This window comes from Lepidochelys olivacea (assembly GCF_965140295.1).
Source record: "Lepidochelys olivacea isolate rLepOli2 genome assembly, chromosome: 3".
NCBI classification, from domain to species: domain Eukaryota; kingdom Metazoa; phylum Chordata; order Testudines; family Cheloniidae; genus Lepidochelys; species Lepidochelys olivacea.
In genome coordinates this window covers 165,484,625-165,507,207 of record NC_140413.1, presented here as the reverse complement: position 1 = coordinate 165,507,207, position 22,583 = coordinate 165,484,625, and the positions used below count along the sequence as shown (strand labels likewise).

General features: G+C 39.7%; 1 protein-coding gene across 2 annotated transcripts in view; it reads right to left on the bottom strand.

Annotated features, from left to right (window-relative positions):
• USH2A (usherin) overlaps positions 1-22,583 on the bottom strand; it is a gene marked incomplete at its 5' end in the record, with an annotated part of 586,511 nt that overhangs the window by 76,646 nt on the left and 487,282 nt on the right. For both annotated transcript variants that reach the window (XM_084623291.1, XM_084623290.1), the window contains 3 exons: positions 3,432-3,786; positions 13,074-13,236; positions 14,463-14,621. In XM_084623291.1, the coding sequence (XP_084479417.1) occupies positions 3,432-3,786; positions 13,074-13,236; positions 14,463-14,621 (677 nt within the window). The remainder of the gene's footprint in view (positions 1-3,431; positions 3,787-13,073; positions 13,237-14,462; positions 14,622-22,583) is intronic.

Genomic DNA, 22,583 nt, shown 5'->3' with positions numbered 1-22,583 from the left:
GGGCTCTGGCAGGAGCAGTCTTTCAACTCCCCATCCAAGGAATTTCATTTGTGGTCACAAGTTCATCACAGCTACAGCTCAGGAAAAGCACCCAGTCTTATGAGACCTCAGTAGGCCCAGTCTTTACAATCCTAGCCTGAGGGCTCGGGCTGTCCAGACCAGGGGTCCTGTCCATTTGCTGAATCAGGAAGAAGGCCCTGAGCTAGCTCAAAACCAGGGTATTTATCCAAAACCCCATACTTTGTCTGTTGGTTCCTGGAGAATCCAATTTGAACTAGTATATGAAGATCTCTCTGGGGGGTGGTTTCAAAGGGCTGATAACCAGAGGAATCACATTAGCACCCCTCTCCCTACTAGAGAAGGTACATACAATGCCACAATAACACATGCACTATTTTAATACAATGTACCCCAAAGGTATTAACCATAATTCAATAAAGTTTAATTTAATTCAATCACGTTTATCTTAATTCCATAAGATTTGTTCAGAATATTACAGAATATTGTCAGTCTGTCACGGGTAATCTGAGTGACACTGCCCTCTACTGGAGAGAATCAGAATTACTTCTCTGTATGTCATAAGCCCTATGCTGCCAGCAGCTACTGGAGATTCTTTTTTAGTTCAATGGTAGGAGTTTGTGATTTTAGAACATAGATATCTGAGTTCTATTCCCATTGGCATCACAACATTCAAAGTGGTCAGATAACTGTAAAGGCCTAGGCCATGGATTTGACACATATTAAATTAAATATAGCTTAACACATCTTTACAGGGAAGTAAATGGCTATGTTTCAGGGAGGTAGAATAAATCTATCAAGGGTTTTGAAAACCCACAAGGCAAATCTCATCTGGATTTGGAAATGGATAGAAAAAAAATAATCAAGATTGAGGAGCCTGCAATGATATTACCAACCCTCAAATTTTTATTATGCATCACCACTTCCAATAAAGCCTTCAAGTTTATTTTTTGGTTAAGCTTAAAGTGGCTAGGTCATGTCCAACAGGCAAGAAGCACGGGTGTGAGTAACAAGAACACATATGGCCATAAGCCTTAAAATACAAGCATTTCCTTTTTCCCCCTGGAATATTCTAATGTGATAAGAAAAGTCTAACAGATTAAATAAAGGAGAGAGCTCACTGATTGCTCAATACTTTGTCTTGCATGGTAACATGGAAGCTTGTGTGAGAGAATGACTAATGGCATATTCCATGGGGAGCTCCAATAGAAACGCTTTAGGAGATTAAATGATTTAGCCTCGTACCCCTGAAAGCTATATTTTAAAGGGGCAGAAGTTTAATCATTGGAATGCTAGTTCCTTCAATACAATTACGTTTTAATTAAAGCGTCTCATTCACAAAAGCTACAGTTAAGGATGTATCAGCAAGTTCATGATAAAATTCTATTTCCAAGGAGTTAAAACTTTAGAACTTAGTGTCCAGGTTTTCACCTGTTGTGATAATTGACCTGACTTCATGGTATCTTTGATAACAGGACTCATTGCCCTTTATGTCAATATCTTTGATTCCAGGCTCTAGTTGTTACATTATCTTCAGAACACAAAAGGCATGATTCTGGTCTCAGTTACACTGGTGTAAATCAGGACTAACTCCACTGAGTTCAATGCAGTTGCACCAATGTAAAACAAGCAGAGAAGACAGGAGCATCAAATGCAGAGATTTCTTTACAAAGAGCAGCATAATATTTAAAAAAAAAAAAAAAGGAAAAAAGGCAGTAAAATGGATAAATACACATGATACAGGAAAGTAAAAAAAAGTCACTGTCACCTTAGTATTTGTCAAACAACTTTGCATATGCTGCTTATGTAATTGAGATTCCATTTAGTGTTTGGGCAAAATAAAGCATTTTGGAGCCAGAAAGGTACTAATTCAACAAATAACAACTGTTAATTTAAAAAGCTTTTAAATGATGTTGTTAAAGAAACACACTATAACATTACTTAAAAGGCCATTTTAGTAGATTTGATTACCCACAATACAACCATCTTGGATGTTTTCTGTTGTTGTTGGCATGCCTAGAAGACACTGCAATACATGACTGGGCAAGGCCTCTCTCTCTTTTCACAGTAAGAGGCATGACAAATCTTATCCTTTAAGGCTTCCAGGAAAGATAAAGTGCTGTTTTAGAATCGTATACCTATGGGTGCCTTAGATCCCTCAGCTAGATTCCACTCATTTATGTCAAGAGGACTTTTCTAAGGAAGTTTACGGTAAGACCTTAATACTGGATATTAAATCTCAGCATGCCACTATGTACAACTTCAGTTATCTGAATATAAACGGAATATTGAATAATTTTGGATAATCACTGTAATTGATAATGGCCTTGGGACATGCTCATGTTTTGGACAAAAGGAAGGTTAGGGTATATGAGGTATTCAAGTTTGGGTACCTACGAATCTTAAAATTATACCAGCACAGTAGATTCTTGGTACACTATAAAAGATTGTTTTCAGAAGACTGTCAAATGCAATAGCTGACATTGCATTATATAGTCTAGTTCAGCGGGTTCTATGTTGACCACAAAGTATCCCTTATGGAAAGATTTGAAGTGAATGGTTAGAAGAGAGGACTAGTCAGTAATCATAGACAGCATTACCAGCTCTGCCACTGACTCTCATCATGGTCTTGGTCTAATTACATTAACCCGTGCCTCAGTTTAACCATAATGACGATAATAGTACCTCCATAGGACTTCATTAATTAATGTTTGTAAAGCACTTTTAAGTAGAAGATAGCATAGAAGTATTGTTATTATGTATTTTGTGTGCCTGTAAGAATTGATTTGCTTCTAATTCAGAAGAGTTATGAGGCAAATCTTCATAGATTCTGTAAATAAATCACATATGTAGAACTAACAATAATTTTCATGTCATGCTTAAACCAGCATTGATTTCAGATTAATAAAAACATTAAATCCAAGTGGGATTGATTTTGTTTAGCTTGTTATGAGCAGCCTCTTAAAACAACAAAAGAATAAAAATTACACTGGATGTTTTTTCTAAAAGGAATTACTGTGGGGAAGTTCTATGGCCTGTATTATACAGGAGGTCAGACCAGATGATCACAATGATCCCTTCTGGCCTTGGAATCTATGAACAATTACGTAGAAGATTTAGGACCACATTTTCAAAGTGAGGTACACACAAATAGACATGCACACCTATTTACGCAAGAAAAACCCTACTTTGTGCTCAAAATCATACATTAGCATCTGTATATCAATGACTAGACATCTACACAGGTAGCTGTTATGCATACACTTGATATATATGAATGTAAATTAGGTGTCCAAAGGCTGAGTGCGGAAACCTAACTGAAAAAAATGACCCTATATCAATATTTTAATGTAACACAGGTCAAAACCAGCATATAATCTACTCAAACACTGGTTTTAATATCCAGTTCTTACCGTTACAGTTAACGCTGTAATAGCTGGGATGCTAAACGTTGGATCACTCCGTTTCTCTTGGTAGACCACACGATACTGAGAAATAACCCCATTGGGAGAAATAGGTTGGGTCCAGTTCAGCAGCACAGAATATGCACTTGTAGCTTGTGCCCAAGGGGCTTGCATGCCCCAAGGTGGAGCTTCCAAAGTTTGTGTTGAAGACCACAGACTATCCACTGACCCCCTAGAATTTTGAGCTCTGACACGGTATTCATAGATAGTGAATGGCTGCAGTGCATCAGAAGCATCAATAAATTCCAAGGCTCCTTCAGACCAAATGAATAAAAGCAGCTCCTCTTGAGTGTTTACAGGACGTCTGAAATACAAATAAAACCAGTCCATTTAAAACTTACAGTGACTTAAACATAGTCAGATGATATTGAAGTACAAGTTCTAAATTCAGTCTATACTTGAATGTAATACAGATCTTATCTCTATTTGTTGTATAGGCAAGAAACTGCCCTCCTTATTTTGCCTAAAAGTCACCAGCCTATGTCAGGTATTGACTATTGAAAAAACTTTCAAGGAAAAAGGTAAATAACTAATTTCTCTTTGCCCTTAAGTAGGAGAAAACTGTGAAAACTCAATCAATACTACTGTAATAGCACTGAAATAGCACCTTGTCCTATATTATAGAACATTCCAGGCCCAGGGCTTCAAAGATGACTGCTTAAACTGAGGCCATATTGTCTACATCCATATTTAGTCACCCAAACAAGTTATCTGATTTTCAAGTGTTGCAGATTCTCAACATTTTTGAAAATCAGGACACTTATTTAGGTACTTACATCAGGACTTAGGAGTCTAACCCCGACACTCAATTTTGAAGACTTTGACCCACTTTATTATTGAAAGCAATTTGTTGCCTAGAACAGGGGCTCTTGACCTTTGTCTTTCTGAGGGTCCCCTAACATGGTATAAAAATTCCACGGGCCGCCTGTGCCACAACTGTTTTTCTGCACATCCAGTAGATTAAAAGCCAGGGACAGTGATAGGGGGTAGAAAGCAGGGCAATTGCCCGGGAGCCCATGTCACAGGGCACCCCGTGAAGCTAAGTTGTTCGGGCTTCAGCTTTGTGCCCTGGGCCCTAGCAAGTCTAACACCGGCCCTGCTTGCTGGTTTATTTTGGCAGACTCCCTGAAACCTGCTTACAGCCCCCCAGTGGAGAACCACTGGCCTAGAACACAAAGGGCCAAATATTCAGACAGTCCTTTAAAACTGTGCCTATACATTTTGCCTGTACTCCAGTTTGCACGTGAAAAAAAAATCACATTTCTGGATGAAATTGGGATTCTTAGTCAGACTGAGCACATCCATATTCCAGATGTAATTGTAAAAGCTCATTAAAAAACATGATCCATGGTGCTTTCCCATAACATAAATATGTATCTATTTCAAAGGGATTTTCTACTTAAAATATTTTGAGGCACTTTCCCATGTCAGCAATTGAAGACTCATCACTGTCCACACATATGCACTTAATATATCCATTCCAGTTAGGGGTAGCTCTGCTACTGGCAAATCCTGAGATTCTGCTAAGCTCCAATGGAGGTTACAGGTGATCAGCTTCTCTTTTACAATTTGGCTCCACTAGGATGTTAACTTAGAGTTGATGGATAAAGGCAGGTCATAAGTTTCTAGATGAAGCTGCCAAATCACTTACCTTTACGAGGAATAAAAATGTTCGTCTGGAATGAAACCTGGTGGTTGAAGACTATGATAAATATCAGTGAAAACTGTGCTGTACCTCACACGGATTTAGGTATTTTCCTTACTTTTAACTGAAACCTTTGCCTCCACAAGAAATAAAACCATTTTATCCCTGCATTCTAACAAACAAAAAAGGAAATGACATTATCTGTCACTTGTATCGCAAATACAGCAAATTCACAGGAGTGGAATTGGTTTGTCTGGCTACCGAGTGTCATCATTTCTTCACATGCACACTGGCTGAAGAACATTTCTTTGGCAAGATAAAAATCTGAATTTTAATAATTCTGTCAGTTTTTATTTTGTTAGTCCCACTTTAGTCACTATTTTTAAGGATACAAAAAAACAACAAAACTATTTAAAAAAATACTAGCAATCTCGGGTGCTTGTAGTATTAGACTCCCATATATTTTATACAAATATAAACAAAGGATGCACATAGTTTTGCATGTGCACATATATTCAGGGTGAAAGTAACTTGAAGGACTTACCAGTATGCTGGAGTTGTGAGCAGAGGGGCAGGGCCTCAACCAGAAGGGCTGGGGCCTCAACTGGAACAGGCGGGGCCTTTGGAGCCCGGGGCGCTTTAAACCACTGACAGAGCCCCTGGCCACCGCCACTACCCCGGGGCTCTGGCAGTGGGGCTGCTGCCGCTACCCCAGAGCTCTGTCGGAGATTTAAAGGGCCTGGGGCGCTGCTGCGGTAGCGGCGGCCAGAGCCCCTGGCCCCTTAAATTGCAGCTGGAGCTCTGGGCTGCCGCCGCTACCCCAGGGCTCTGGGAGCGGGGTTTGTGCGGCGATTTAAAGGGCCCAGGGCTCCGGCCGCTGCTACTGCAGCAGAGTCCCAGGCCCTTTAAATTGCGACGGAGCCCCGGGGGCTCCCGGCTGCCACCGCTACCCTGGGGCTCCAGCAGCTGGGCTCTGGCAGCGATTTAAAGGGCCTGGGGCTCCGGCCATTGCCAGGAGCCCCAGACCCTTTAAATCGCTGGCCTGGGGAAGCCAGTACCATCGGCAGCGTACCGGCTCTTGCTGGTACGCCATACCAGACCAGACCAGCTTACTTTCACCTCTGCATATATTCATAAGTACACACATAGATGTGTCTGCCCTTAGACAGGTACATAACCACCTGCCCCCCTCCCCCCTGCCATTTCTCCCAGTTGCAAGAAATTGGAGAATTTCTAGCAAACTCTGGGGTGTTGTGACCCCAGGATATTGTAAAGTTTAAAGGGTGGGAGCAAGAGAAAAGCAAAGAGATTTTCTGGGTCTCACGCCTCCAGATTGGGGGAGTGAGCAAAACACAAAACATGTTGATACTGAAGATTTGGTGATGGCGTTGGGTGAAGGGGAGGAAGGACAGGCTCTCTTACTGCCCCTAAAATAAGAAGTGTGAGCCTTTGATGTGGTGGAGGAGAGTGGATCAGTGGACCTACACATTGACCCCTAACCATACGTCATCAAGTGTCCTCCAGCATAGCACCATGAGTTTGATTTTTCATACTTTCCTCCATATCAAATTAAAAACACATGCAGAATTATCATTCAGATGTCATTTATTGTGCTCATCAATGTGAAGCGCACCCTTACAAAAGATGGATGCATACTTTACCTTTCTCCTCTCTCCTGTTGTTTACTCACACTGTTCCACATGGTAAGATGTATTTCCTTCTTGCAGTGCTTAGGTACCTACATGATAGGTATCTTAGAAATTCCTCAGATAGGTCAGAAGACAAAGAACTTGTCCATAGGTTTTAAAAATCAAGTGTAGCAGATAATTGTATCAAGACAAGGTGGATGTATATTTGCAAACCCACCCCACAAAACCAATGATATACTTGAGATACATCAATGATATTTTCATCCTCTGGACAGATGACCTAAACTCCCTCACAGATTCATAGATTTCCATCTTGACTTCAACAAAGACCATGTGTCCATTAAACTCTCTCTCTAGAACTCTCCCACATGAGCATCATCTTTCTGGATAACACAATCAGCTTCAGCAATGGAACCCAACAGACACCTATATCCAAAACCTCTGGATCACCACATCTCACTTCACAGATATAGTGACCACCCCAAACACACCAAGAAATCTGTTATCTACAGCCAGGCACTCAGCTACCACAGAATATGCTCTGAGGAAAAAGTCCAGGATATATACTTTAACACACTCAAAACCACCTTCACCAAACAAGAACACTCCACCAGAGAAGTAGATTACATCATGAAAGAGGCCATTCAAATACCCCTAGAGAACTTGCTTCAGTACAGAAATAAACCCCCTCTGAACGCACGCACCTAGTTGTTTCCTACCACTCCACACTGGGATCCATACAGTGTATCATCAAACAACTTCAATCCATACTTGATGGGAACCCCATCCTGAAATAAATTCCCACCTTTTCTGAACTTTCCCTTCTGGCCTTCAAACAACCCTCCAACCTCTTCAAGCTCATCATCAGTGGCATGTTCCCACAGACCAGGACACAACAACGCAAAGCGGCACCAGACCCTTCCAAACCAACAGATATAAAACCTGCAGACTTATCTCCATTGCTACAATGATCAAACGCCCTGCACAATACAACTCTGAAGATCCACGGGTTCTACACAGGCCTATAGCAATCTCATCCAGTGCATGAAATGCCCCATTTATGTGGGTGAACAACTATGTGGGTGAAACCAGACAATCACTACGCTGTTGAATGAACTCACACAGGAAAATGATAAAAGACAAAAACACCGTATCACCTATGGGTGAGCACTTTTCACAAAGCGATCACTCCATGTCTGTGCTCAGCCTCAAAGGAAACCTGTGCAACACTTGCAAAAGTTGAGCCTGGGAGCTTAAATTCATAACTCTGCTAGACACTGATAATCATGGACTGAATAGAGACACTGGATTTATGGCTTATTACAACATCCGTAACCCACTAACAACCCCCACTCCAGCTGCTTCCCCCTCTCTTTCCTCCTTATGACTGGAGGGGTGTTAACGGGCCACTTCACCTTGAGTCCCTTGAAACATGCATTTGCTACTTATGCTAAACAATCTGCTCCACCTTATATTTAGCTGTGACACTCTGAGTTAGTTTCTCTGCAGACGAGCTCTGAGTAAGCTCAAAAGCTTGTCTCTCTCACCATCAGAAGTTGGTCCAATAAAAGATATTACCTCACCCACCTTATCTCTCTAATATCCTTGGACCAACATGACTGCAACAACTCTATCTGCACAGTGTCATGCACGCCTATACCATCACAAATAATATATTGTTATTTATAATTGTAACTGTGCTCTCCTCCCAATGTACTTAAAATATTCCTAAAGAGAAGTAAAAAAGTGGTGTCATTTTAAGTGTAATAAAGTTATCTTTAATACCTGGTATCTGGGCTTGCTTAGCACAACAGTTTAATTAACCGTTAAAGCACTTGCTAGAATTCACAAATTTATGTTTAGTACCATTTTAGAAATTTTGTGAGAAACAGCTACTCCACAGTGAAAGATCAAATATGCCACCAACCGTAAGCTCAGCCGCAAGCAAAGCTGAACATTGTAGTCTGGTTAAGTATTTAGATCTTATTACTACTGAATATTTAATGAATGAAACTTATGGTTAGGTAAATGGTTCCATCTGTGGTGCTAAAACCCAGAATATCTTCATGTATGAATAAACTTTGAACAGAAGTGGTTGAACAGTTTGTAATCATTTCAATCGACTTAAGATTTAAGATTCAACTGCTCATTTAACTGGAAGTGTTTCTTCTGTACAGTGAGCTGCATAGGAGAATAACATTTCCAGGAGCTGGAAGCTGTCTCAATCTGCACACTCTGATTTGCTGCCTATACTCAATTTAAAGATGTTCAGATAGAGTTATTTTATAAAAGGCAAGTCCAGTGCTTAATTTGTTCCAGGGCTTGCCAGGCCTGAGCTCTGGCACCTATAGGCTTGGCAGATCATAGCCCCGGCACCTCTGAGCTTGCTGCATCAGTTATGAAAGTAAATCATTGCTTGAGCCCCGGGATCTCTTTGCTTGACCCTCAGCACCTCTTTTATTACAAATTAAGCATGGGGCAAATCCTCCCTGGCCCCACACCAAGCTCTAGCAGGGGTTGGGAGGAGAGGACATCATCCTCCATGCCAGATGACTAAACAGCTACTACTACATCCACAAGGCTGCAACGGTGAGTGACTACAGCACCTGCTCTTCTCCTCCCTTACGGGGCAGGGGAGGGAGAGAGAGAGATAGTGAATCCTTGTACTTTTGGATGCACCAGCTCTGCCTCTGGGGCCATGCTCAGAATACGCCTTCAGAGCCATGTCCCATCCTGACCCCAGTCCTCAAAAAGTCAAAAAAAGAACATGGACTAGTGCTGCATGTTGTCGCTAGGCCCAGGTGGTGAGCAGCTACTTCTGGAAGCATTGTACAAGCCTGAGGCAAAATGCCCCCATAAGTTTTTGCAGGGACGATGTGCTTCACAATGCACCCTAATACCATCTTCCATGCAGAGCAACAGAGTAGCCCTAGTTATAATACATATATATTATAAATATATGATTGATATATATATAATATATATATAAAAAGGTATCATGACACACCTCCAGAAATTTATATTGTGGCTCTTTTTTTAAAAAATATGGACTTTGACATAGGAAAAATACACCCAAAAAAGGATATGAGTTGGGCACACATTAAAATGGTAACTTAGACCATGGTTTATATTAATTACAGATAAAAATGATAATCATCATGAGCCAAATGCAGCACTCACATAGGTCAATATAGCCATTGATATAGGTCTTTATATCACACTAACATCTAAGTGTCTGGTAAGCTGCACATCAAGTGTAAACAAAACAGGAGAGTAGTAAAGTGGTGTAACTAACACTAAATGAGCACTCAGTGAGTGTGAAAAATAAGCATAACTGACATTCCAAAGGGAAGAATAAGGATCAACAGCCCATAACATTGGGTGTATCTTAATTAATCCTGTTAATTTTTGTTAAACCCCTTTCCCTCTCCCCCAGCCTCATTTTGCACACCCACTGAATATCAGGCCTGTGTAAGTTACACTATTATCCCACTTATATTTATTTTCTAAACAATACCCCTGCTGAATTTAGCTGAGATACTTCCACTGAAGTTGCACCAGCTTAATCCAGATCTGAATTGGACCCCACATATTTCTAATTTTATAGGTAATTTTTTTCTATATGATCAGTTCTCAAACTGAGGACCAGAGAGCACTTGGTGACTGGTGGTCATATGATGCCAGCTTGCCTTGTTTCCAGTTACTACATCTCATTAAAAGACACCTAGAAATACATTAAACTACTTCCCTAATATTCCCTTTCCAGGCTAGCAACTGCTGTGGTTGTCACAGAGATGTTATAAAATGGTGAATGCAAGGGGTGGTGGATTGCAGGATTGTGAATGAAAGGGGACATGGTTCACGAGACAATCTCTGTTAAGTTGTGGTCCTTGTTGGAAAAAATGTGACTGCCTCTATTCTATGAGATGTTTACAGCTGTCCCACCAGTCAGAGGTAAAATACAACCAATTACACTCTCCCACCCCAAATGTTTTTGGCAGAATTACAATTATTTTGTAAGCACTTTTATAATTCTACAGGCAAGTAAAACTCCTGCAATTTTAATGGAAACATCTCCACATGATGGTTTCCCAAACATTCAATGTTTTGAGTTAAATGAATTTGTTTTGGTAGAGATACAGCAAGGAAGAGGCAAATGATGAAGAAGAAATTACATGCCATAATGTCCCCCAGAAATACTGCAGTCTTGTTGCTATAACAATATAAGCCTACGTGTGGCTACAGAATGACAAAGAACTATATGCCTACATCCCATTTCTGTCCTTACAAATTTCTAATTTTTTTTTGCAGCTATCTGAGAAAGATTTGATATTGTTGTTGTCTAAGCACATTTAAACTTCAGCTGAAATAACTGCCAAGTGATTCATGCCTATGTAGGTGAATATAACGATTGTATCTGGAGCCCCAGTGCGCCATTTTCATTTCACTTTAAATAAAAAACAAAATGTATCTATGTCAGTCAGTGCCCTTCTGCTGTACTCAGAGGTATCAAACAGGCTACAATTATGATTGTGAAGTGATTGTGTCACATTGGAGGAAGGTTTATTGCTTTTGAGTCTGCTAGGCAGTAACACATTCTGTTTCATATTACTCTTTATATCATTGTTTGGCTGTGACTAGAATAATCAAATGCCATCAAATGCTGTCAAATTCAATTTACAGTATTTTTCATTGAAGCAGGGCTTTCTGCATTATATTTCCTGTTTTCCCTTTCTATGGCTGCCATGGAATAGAAACCGTAATCATCAGCTTTATTTACAAAACCAAGAGAGTGAAGCCATGTCTTGGGCTAAAACAGATACTTTGTTTCCTTTGATAAGGAGTAGAGACTTGATGTATTTTTCTCATACAATTAACAGTGAGCAGATGAAAAAGGTATTTAAAGAGATCAGGCATTTTTAGAGACTCAGTGCTAATATATTTAAGGCAAATGTGAATTTACATTAATTATTCTTACACATTCAAACATCTGCTAAGAGGAATTTGGCTTGCTCGCTTTTGGAAATGCCGTCGCCATACATACAACTGCATTACAATGCAACCTCCCAATATCCAAAGGTCCTGGGGGACACCTGAAGCTTTTGAAAAATCCTGGCTTCAGAAAACTTGGGGAGCCAGCTCCGCAGGCTTTGAGACAGGAAGTTCTGAGATGAGAGAATCTGGAGCTCAGACTTCAAAGCCTCCTGTGCAAGCTTCCCTGATGCATAAGCATGCCAGCTGGTTTACTCAGAGCTGGCAGGCTCTAGTGCAGAGGTTGTGCTCTGAGTCCCCAAAACCCCACATTACATTAATAAGGATCTCACCAGTTGGCTTCCACAAAGCTGTGAGGACAGACTCCTGCAGAGCCAAATTTCCAAGAGACAGCTAACTAGGTAGAAAAGGCTGTACGCTGGGTTCAAGAGATCCAGAGCACAACGAGGACATGCCAGTCAGTCTTATGGGAGCCAGTGGACTGTGGAGCAGCGGTTTGACAGGGAGGCGTAGGTTAACACTAGGAGACATACATCAGTGTAACTTAACTAGAAGAGCACTGTAATACTACCCCAATGTAATTATTTCTGGCAAATAATAGATGTGATTTCCAAAACACCCTGATTCAGTTTAAATGCTTAAACAGAGGGCCCACCCACCACCAGTCCTGCCCAGTATGACCCTATGCCTAACAGTATAACGAACATCGCACCAATTCCGAGGTCAGCATTTAAGCAGCCATACAGTATACATTAATGTATGTTTGAGTACTTTCCGTGTCCTCGACTACCTGTCTCCAATTTCTGGCTTCAGTTTTGACTTAGTAACTCAACTACATCATCATTAGTTTGGTTCAGATGCACTCTACCTCCTACACAAGTCAAAACTGGCTCCTTTCCAACTGCCATCTTCTACCTAATTGTGGTTAGAAGGCATTTTGCACCAAGTTTACAAGCATATGGCTCCATTCATTCCTTTCATCAGTTTATTCAAATTTTGCCTCTGTCTATTTTTATAAAATGTGGGTCTACCTACTGCATGTCATTTATGGTAGCTCCAACATGGAGCAAGATTACAAACTGTGTTGAAGGTACTGTCAGCAACTTGTCAATCCATTGACAAATGTCCTCCTAACTTAATACTCAAAAAGCCAGAAACAAGGCGACACTTCGCTTCATGGCTCAAACAGCATGCTGTACGTTTTTAAACGCTATGTTCACGCACCAGTATTACTTGGACTATTTAAGTAAATGCTTTATTAAGACTAAATGCAAGGGGATGATATAGAGGTATAAAAATGTCTACCTGTGAATAAAGTAGTTAATTATGATTCCATTTGGTTTCCTAGGTGGTAACCATTTTACTTCTATTACTCCAGATCCAGTTGCCCTAACTATAGGTTGATTCAGTTCCTTAGGGGGTGCTTCAGAAGTCCTTGCGTATGTCCGACTGCCTACTCCACAGCCACCTGGGAAGAAAATCAGAAATTAACTTAAAAGGTCAAAGTTTTCCACAGCAACAAAAAAAGGGCTCTTTTAATGGTCTAACGCATGGAAATGTAAGGAACAAAAGTTGTTCATTAATCTGAATATATAGTTGCTGTTTTCTGCGGATAAAAGCAGAGGTTTCTAATTTAGATATTTTAGCCATAAAGAATAGGCCTGTGTCATGATGTGAAATAAAGACAGTAGTAATACGAGCATTCAATGTGTGAAAAGTGAACCAATTAATTATTCATTTTCCATTTTAAAGTGTTTAATATGTATTTTTAAACACTGTCTTTGTCACATCATAGCTGCCAAGCTGCCCAGATCCAGTTATCTGAGATTGCCTTTAGAATGTGTAACAAAGTCCCATGATAATGGACACAATAACAAAAATAGCAATGGAAGAAGCTTGAAGACTTTGGATTGCAATTTTAAAAGTGTTTAGTGTTGGCCTGACTCTGCTTCCACTGAAGGCAATACCAAATCTTCCATATTTCTTTCACAGTTTTCTTTAAGGCTGAGTTTCAGGATCTAGCATGCCTGACGTCAGTTACTTAGAGTAACAATGAAGTAAGAGCAAGTTTGTGTGTAGGAAACAAACTGGTGCCTCCAATGAGTGCTTACCCTCATAATTAAGTACTAATTTAAACCAGTGTAACTCCATTGAGTTCAACAGAGTTACTTCTGGTTTACACCACCATAAGGGAGAAGAGAACCATGCCCTGTCTGTCACATGACAAGATTTTCTCTCTCAGATCAGATTGTGAACATTCCCAATAACTTTAAATAAGGAAGTAGAAAGTTAATGTTTTCTATATAATATCTGGGCTTTCCAGCTATCTTGTTGTTGTTGTTGTTGTTGTTTATTACTCCTTATAAGCCAAATACTGGTGCAACTGACACCACTTGAGCAAGGATTTTCTCCTATGGGGAGCAAGATAGTTCAAAAACACTTAAGCTATTCTCACAAAGCATTTGATAAAACAGGATATATTCCCAGAAATACAGACATCTTAATCTCCACTTAAAATATTCACGATATAATACAGGGAAAGGTATAATGCTCCACAGCGCTAGGCTTTATTTTTACTGGGTAAACATTTCACTTCAATTTAGAAATAAGATATCTATTTTGTTGAACTGGATCTATTTTGCAAATCTGCTCTCTCTGTCGATCATGCAAGTGAAACATCCGAAGCCATCTTACCATTCTGGCAAGCTTGTATCCTTATCTCATACTGTGTGTATGGATCCAGGCCATCTACAAGGACAAAATGAGGCCGACCTACCGGTCTTATCAGTGGTGAGGTACTGCCGGCATTTAGTAAGACATTATATTCCCAAGGCATATTGGTGTTGAATATCTCTGTTACAGGATGGAGAATAGTACACAGGATAATTGTTGTTTAATAACAGCGTGGGTCAAATCCTAAGATGCATTGATTATCTGCAACTTCGTGTAAAAGCCCCTGTTGGGACTTCGCTTTAGAAACCAAAATTATTTAAATATAAACAAAAATAAAATCTGATGCGAGAATTATTATATGAATGATATATTATTATTCTCACAGCAAAAATGACTGACCAAGTATTAGTATTTTATCAACTACAATTGGTTAATAACATAGTAAAAGCCTTCTGATTGGTGTATATACATAAATCAAAACACTACATATTTTCCCTCATAGTGTTTAAATGAGAATATAGTAAATGAAACAATGAATTCATACCACTGTGGCTCTTTTGTGTACTGTTGCTTTTTTAATTTGGCTGCTGAACCCTGAAGTCTGAGTATCACTGTTAAAACACAGTGACTATATAAAACCAAGAGGCCATCTAAATGTTTTAGTTTGCCAGAGAGTATTGTGTGTGTTTTTAAATTTTGCAGTCCTATGCCATTCTTACCAAGTGATTACTGACTGAGTGAAGTACAAAAACAAAGTGTCTATGTTCAAGGTGCTAAAATGAAATAATTTAAAAAACATGGCTGATTAAAAAGACGGAAACTACACTTTCAATAAAAAGCAAATCAACTTCTGCAGGTTGCAGTACTGGGCTGTCTCCACCGTTACTTGTAACAGGAAGTAAAATGGCAGTGGCCTGAGACTGTTAGCATTTCTGAGACACCTCATCAACCATGACTTAAGTCTTTCTCTGTGTAAAACTTTGGAAAATGAGACCATTCCTTCTGCTTATCCTGATTGGATGATCTTCAGTGGCTCCATTATTCTGAAGCTGGTAAGAATGTACTTTGTCTCTACTGTTGAACAACTTTTAGGCACAGTACAAAAGATGAAGCTTTCACACACACTGGATTCACTAATTGGAAAAAGGCTGATGACAAATTTGAGAGGCAGCAAACTTCTTCATATCGCCACAAAGCAGTTGATATTCTTCAAAAGACCACAAAGAATTACGTTGACATGCTAAGTTATCAGTACTCTTAGAAGAAAGAAGAAAACAGGAAGATCCTAATAGAATACTAAGTAGTATACATTATCTTGCTACACAAGGACTTGCACTGCAAGGCCATTAGATTGATCTAGCTGAAAATAAGCCATTAAGTGGAGAGACTGACTTTGTTCGCAGGCAAAATGGACTTTGTTTCCAACTGCTTTGTTTGCAGGCAAAATGAGATCCTAATATTTCAAAGTGGCTGAGAAAGAGGCTAGACAAATTCACAATCCAGATAGTCAAAGTGAAATAATGGAAATCATGACTCTTAAAATCATGAGGGGAAATTTGTGGAACGCAGTATGCAATCAGGGTAGCTGCAACAACAGACTTTTCTGAGAAAGAGCAAGTGCTTTTATGCAGCAATGCGTGGATGATTGTATGAATGTTCACGAAGAGTTCATTGGATTGTATAAAACTGCCTGTACACTGTGGGATCTAATTAGAAATATATTATTGCACCTAATCTGAGTGGGGATCAATACCTATCACAGACAATGTTATGATGGTGCCATTAATACGGTAGGCTTGGGGCCTGTCTATATGAACACTTAGGTCATGGCAAGCTGGGGTATAAATTCACTCCTCACTAGTGTGTCATGCACTAAGTATCTAGCCCACTTTGAAATGGAGTAGATCAAAACATACTAGGGAACTTTTAGGATACAGCTGCAGGGTCCACATGGACACTAAGTATGCTGCAGGGTAGATTTACACCCCAGCATGCTGTGAACTAAGTGTTCATGTAGACAAGTCCCTAGTATCAGGGACAGCAATCCAATTTTAACAGGAAGAACCACAAGCTACATATACTCATCATTATGTGCTTGCTTGGAATTTGGCATGCCAAGACGCTATTAAAAATAATACAATCCCCTAAGAGATACTCTGGAAGTTGTTTAAAAATTGCAAAGTTAATTTACAAATATTACACAAATGAGGGGCTATATTTCAGGACATCATATTTGAAGTGTTAAGTATATCACCAGGTATCTGGGTTCTCTGTCCTACCAGGTAGACTCTCCAGGCAGAAGCACTGGCTTCAGTATTTGAGAACAATTTTGCACTGTGTGGAATGTGGGAGATTGTGGAGGATGCAATGAGAGATCCTGAAATGAGAACTTGAATTTAGTGGCCTAGCAGCTCAAATGGAAAAGTTTAACTTTGTCTTTGGTATTGAACTAGGTTGAAAAGGCCTAAATATGGGTTGGATGTTTCAGCAACACAAGGCTAATCTCTTATGAAAATGACACTTTATTCACTTCAGTCCATCCAATCAGATGAGAGCTGTAATTTGTTCTGGGTGCAAATCCACCAGAATAAATTTAAAGTTGCAGACAGTCAAAATGTCTGAGCTTCCAAGGAAGATAAAAGTTCCCAAGAAAATGCAAATAGGTGAGGTCAATCCAGCTATCCAAATACAGCAAAGGAATTTCATAAGTACACCTTCTTCAAAGTAGTTGATTTTATAGTATCCAGTATTCAGTGTACAAAATGGTCACTGAAGTCTGTTCAGAAATATCCCAGTTTGCTCAGCCAAACTGAACAACAGCTGTTTTCCAAAGTGTAAAGTTGATAAAAATGATTTTGATGCTACCAGCAATCAGTGCTGTGAGTGAGTGTAGTCAGTACTCTAGTGTCCTATTAAAACATAATTTTAACGTTTTGGATCAAAGTCAAGGCTCAACTAGTGTATGACTTTACAAGCATAAAAGGGCAAAACGTATGATTTATAGCTTATAGATGTTTCATTTCAAGAAACCATGGGTAAAGATCATTGTTTGGAATTGTTTTCAGATTTGTAGGTTGTTCATTATGCCCATGTTTAATGCTTTAGTGAATAGTTTTGTACCATGACTAAATTAGTCCACTCTTTTCCAAACTTAGCATTTATTTATTTATTAAGGCAATTCCTAACATTTTTAGGGGCACTAAAGTTCCCCCAAATCTCCAGTTATCTGTGCCTATAAAGTATCCTAGGTTTGTTTGTGAAAGAAATCCATAGAAACTACTTTATACTTTCACAAAAAAACAGCACAGAAACTGACAAAATGTACCAGGTCTTTGGGGCACTGGAACTTCCAACTTAGGCCACTTAAGCATTTAAGTTCCTCATTGTGCCCACAAATGAAGGACCTATATATGCATGTGACCTAAGTTGTGAGTGCAAACAGCAGCAGATGCAAGGCTGCATCTGTAATTATTTGTGTCTACTATTTTGCACTTACAAAAATAAAGGCCCAATTAAAGCTGGGTTGAAATATTGGCCCTTACATATATAAGGATATGTCTAAAGAGCAAAGGCTGTGCTAGCCTACCTGAGCTAGCTTGAATGCTGTTAGCATGGGTAACGTAGCAGAGAAGACAGAGCAGTGGGGACTTCAGAGCAGGTAGAATAAGCCTGGTATAGACCCTGGCTACATACTTGGCTCATGAGCCTGCTCTGAAGCCTGCACTGTGCTGTCTTCATGGTTATTGTTACCTACCCTGTCTAGATGCATGCTAGGTTGGGTAGGCTAGCCCTTGCACACAGCCTTTTGCTGTGTGAATGTACCATCTCGGGTGGGGGGGGGGTTCACCCCTGCACTGCAGACTCTAAGTTGGTGGAAAGTAGCTTCTCCAATGTGTTTCTCCAACACGGAAGGCTTCCCTGGCAGTCGTAGAGCCCGCCTCACTAGCTCTGCACTGCTTCTGCTGAAACCCCTGACGGCAGGGAGGGGACATCAGTGGCGGCAAGGAGCACTGCTGGGGCAGGCCCGAATCCTGGCAATTCCCACAAGCCCGGGCAGCCTCAGGTCACTCTACCTGCTCTAGAGCTGATTTGCTGCACGCGAGCCCTAGCGCGAGAGAGAGACAGAAAGTCTCCCCTCTTGGTCCGTGTCAACTCCACACTGGCAGTGGGAAGAATTAGCCTCTACCGTTCTGACTGCCCCCACAAAAAATCAAGGCCTTATACAGCTCAGTGACATAGACTGCAGGATCAGGACTGTGCTCACCATTATTTGGGCCTGGAAAAAATGAAGGCTAGTGTCTAAAATTCTGACTCTTTATGTGTAGAGTTAGACTTGCATTATTACAAGATTTTTAAGCAGCATCATACTATAGGATATAGCTATGATAGATGTGAATTATTTTTAGAGTTATAAGAAATAAGTCCTTTTTCACTAGCTATTCCATTCTATATTCACAAAGCATCATGTACATCAGTATCACTGTATAAATTATATTTACATATACATCTCATATTGGGAAACGTACAAGCCAGATGATAAGTTTATGCTCTCTGACTGAGTATAACCTCTTAAGATACAGTACATTTGCTCGTGATCATAAATTCAAAATTCACTTTACATGAATAGTCTACAATATGCTCTTAAAGTTTACTTTGTTGGTGAATGGTCATGCCAGTAAACTCATTCTGAAGATTATCTTAGAAAGTGAACACAAAAATGCAAATATGTCAAAACAGATGCACTGAAAAATGCGAAGGAATATTAAATGGAAATTCTTCCCAGTATTCACCGAGTGCTAACACCAAGAGATCATTTTACCCTTTGAAAAAGAGAAAAAATGAATAGTTAGAATGCATGGAAATGTGAAATGAAAAACTTTGTGTGTTCAGACATACCCTACAAGATCTGCAGCAAGTTCGAAACTGTCTACCCCAGGTGCTCTGGTGACTGAACGAAATGGGCATATTTGTTATAATCAGCTGGGAAACCACATGACTTGGTTAGTTCCAGAGTTCATAAATTTATGTCAGAATAAAAGGAACAATAAAAGCATAAGTGAACCAATTTACCCTAAGTGCAAATGGCAGTTTTGTTATTTGATGCCAAAGTTACCATGAGCACTATGACAACCTGCCACAACATATTTTCATGTTCACTAAAGAACAAAGATTTAGTTGGTTAATATTCTCAGCAATGCTCCTTTTCATAATTTACAACAACTAGATGCTGATAGGTTATTTAACATTTATGAAGTTAAGATGTAATCAGAAAAACCCTGATTATCTTTACAAATAAAAAAGTTAAATTATTCCACTTTTTTCCTCTGCAACTTCATTTCACAGCAGGTGCACACTTTGCAATGGGACAAGTCAATCAAACTAAATCTTGTTTTTTTCTGTTGTATTTGGATAATGTATAATGGACAATTCTGTGAAAAAAGCAGCAAATTAGGTTTCAGAGTAACAGCCGTGTTAGTCTGTATTCGCAAAAAGAAAAGGAGTACTTGTGGCACCTTAGAGACTAACCAATTTATTTGAGCATGAGCTTTCGTGAGCTACAGCTCACTTCATCGGATGCATACCGTGGAAACTGCAGCAGACTTTATATATACACAGAGAATATGAAACAATACCTCCTCCCACCCCACTGTCCTGCTGGTTACCTGCTGCATAGATTAAACCTGGTTACCAGCAGGACAGTGGGGTGGGAGGAGGTATTGTTTCATATTCTCTGTGTATATATAAAGTCTGCTGCAGTTTCCATGGTATGCATCCGATGAAGTGAGCTGTAGCTCACGAAAGCTCATGCTCAAATAAATTGGTTAGTCTCTAAGGTGCCACAAGTACTCCTTTTCTTTTTGCAAATTAGGTTTGACAGCCCTGTTTAATTCAAAACTAGGGTAACTCATACGGTAGAATTTGCAGCAAAATATGTTTAAAAGAGAAAAAGAAAATCACAATATTGTTTTAAAGACTGGTGATCAAAGGTCCATTTGAAGTCAATTGCTGAAAACTACTTAATGTAATGTGAAATACAACCACCATTAAGCCAAATAACTGAAGTTTTCTAGTTGTATTCCAACAAGTCTTCAAAAACAAGCGTCATGTCTTTCATTAAAATCTAAGTAAGAGGTTAATGTGCCAAATAATTGTTATGATGAACAACAAACTGGTACCACACATTACAGCCAGAACTAGTATACTTGGATAACTAACATTAAGTATTTTAAATCCATACGTAAGCACCTACATTAAGTGCCCTGAGAAAGATGCTCTGTAATCACTGCTCCTACTGAAGGCAATGACAACTCTGAGTGCTCAGCACATTTGAACATCAATCCACTTATTTAGGAGCTTAAATATGGATTAATGCATCTAACTTTAAGTGCCCAGGTTTGAACATTTTGGCCTACACCACCACAGTAACACAAGCTTTGTGCATATCACATATCCTAGAAAACAACCTGATCTGGAGAATTAATTCCTTTGAATTACAATCTCCAGAGCTATCTATAGGATCATACTCCCAAGAACTAAGACAATATCAGGCTTAGGAGGGCAAAAAGAAACCAGGCTACCAGAACACCTAAGTTTGGTACACAAATACCAGGTGGGGCCCCAGGAAGAATGTAGGTAGAAATCCGAACACTCTACACAACATGCAATCTGTACATGCTATGCAAAACTTGGAAGCACAGACTGATGGAGTGAAATAGAGTTCTATGATATGAGAAAAGGGGAAGATCATTAACATATGAAATGGGCAATCTGGCAACAGAGGACATGATCCTGTGGGTTTTGGTAGATGTCAGCTTTCGCTGAAGTTCATAGCAATTGAAGACACTTGGCAGGGTTAGGCCACAGTGAGAGCTATCGGTAGTGTTAAGGAGTTTAAATGTAGGATGGATACTTGCGTACCTATTAATAACATTTATGGATATGCCTGGGGAAAATTATGTTTTTCCCCCATTCAGGCTTTTTGTTTCTATCTATGATATTGACTGTTGTTCCATAAAAATTGTAACATATCCTTCTGTGGGATATCAGTGAAATGTACTGTACCTTTGAGGTTTGTGCACTGATGCAAGTAACACAAAAATCATGGGATACCTATTTCAGAAAATAAAGCCCTATTTTCCTTAGCGAGTGAGGTGTGTCAAACATTTTTTCTGAATCCATCATTTTAACCACTGCTCAGCCACCTTGCCATTTAGCTAGGTCAGGAGTTTTAAAATGTTATATTTCTCTAAAGTTACGGAATTTGGATACATCACTGATGTTGAAACATCACAATTAAAACCCCAAAAAGGAGAATTTGTCTGATAGGATGTCCATAATGAAACCCAAGGGCGAATATTTGATCCAAATTTATTACAGCAGGTAAGCGGATCCAATACCAAAGTGTTCCGCTATCCATAGACAGGAAGATACCAAGGCCAACTACCTTTCCATCAAAACTTTATTAATAAAAAGCCATTTTATTCCTGGAAACAATGTCAATTAAAATGACTGTTTCAGTGGGAGAGTCACTGCCAACCCTTATTATAAAGGCTCAATTCTGGATGTAAAAGGGGAAATCAACAGTATTTTGATAGGGTATGTTGCAAAACCTAGTATTTATACATGGAAAAAGTAAATCTAACAGAAAAAGACTATCCCTCACAATAAGTGAATAAGGGTCACAAGTAGTGTTAGACTAAGCTTGCAGGTCTCAGCTTCCCTGGGCTACATGATCTGGACCTATAAGGTTTACTCACAGAGGATCATGCCATCTCAAAAGATCAGTGCCTCTAAGGGGAACTCCTACCTCCTCTCATTTTTAACCCTGGATCTCCCCTTCTCCCTCAAGAAAACATTTGTAACATGGACAACCTATAGTGACCCATAATCCCAAATTCATGATTATGAAGGAACATCCATTAATCTCTTAGGGGTACTATATGAATCTATGCCTCCATGCGCAGTGTGTGTTTTGGCAGCAGGAGCATTTCCCTGCTATTGCCCTGCTGGGGTGGGAAGAACAGGTGCATCCTGTGCCCCTGAAGACCCCTTCACTGAAGAAACGGTGGCCCCTACCTCATGGCCCACCCCAAAGACCATGTTGTGGGAGAAGCCACTCAGATTCCCTCTAAAGGCCTGAAG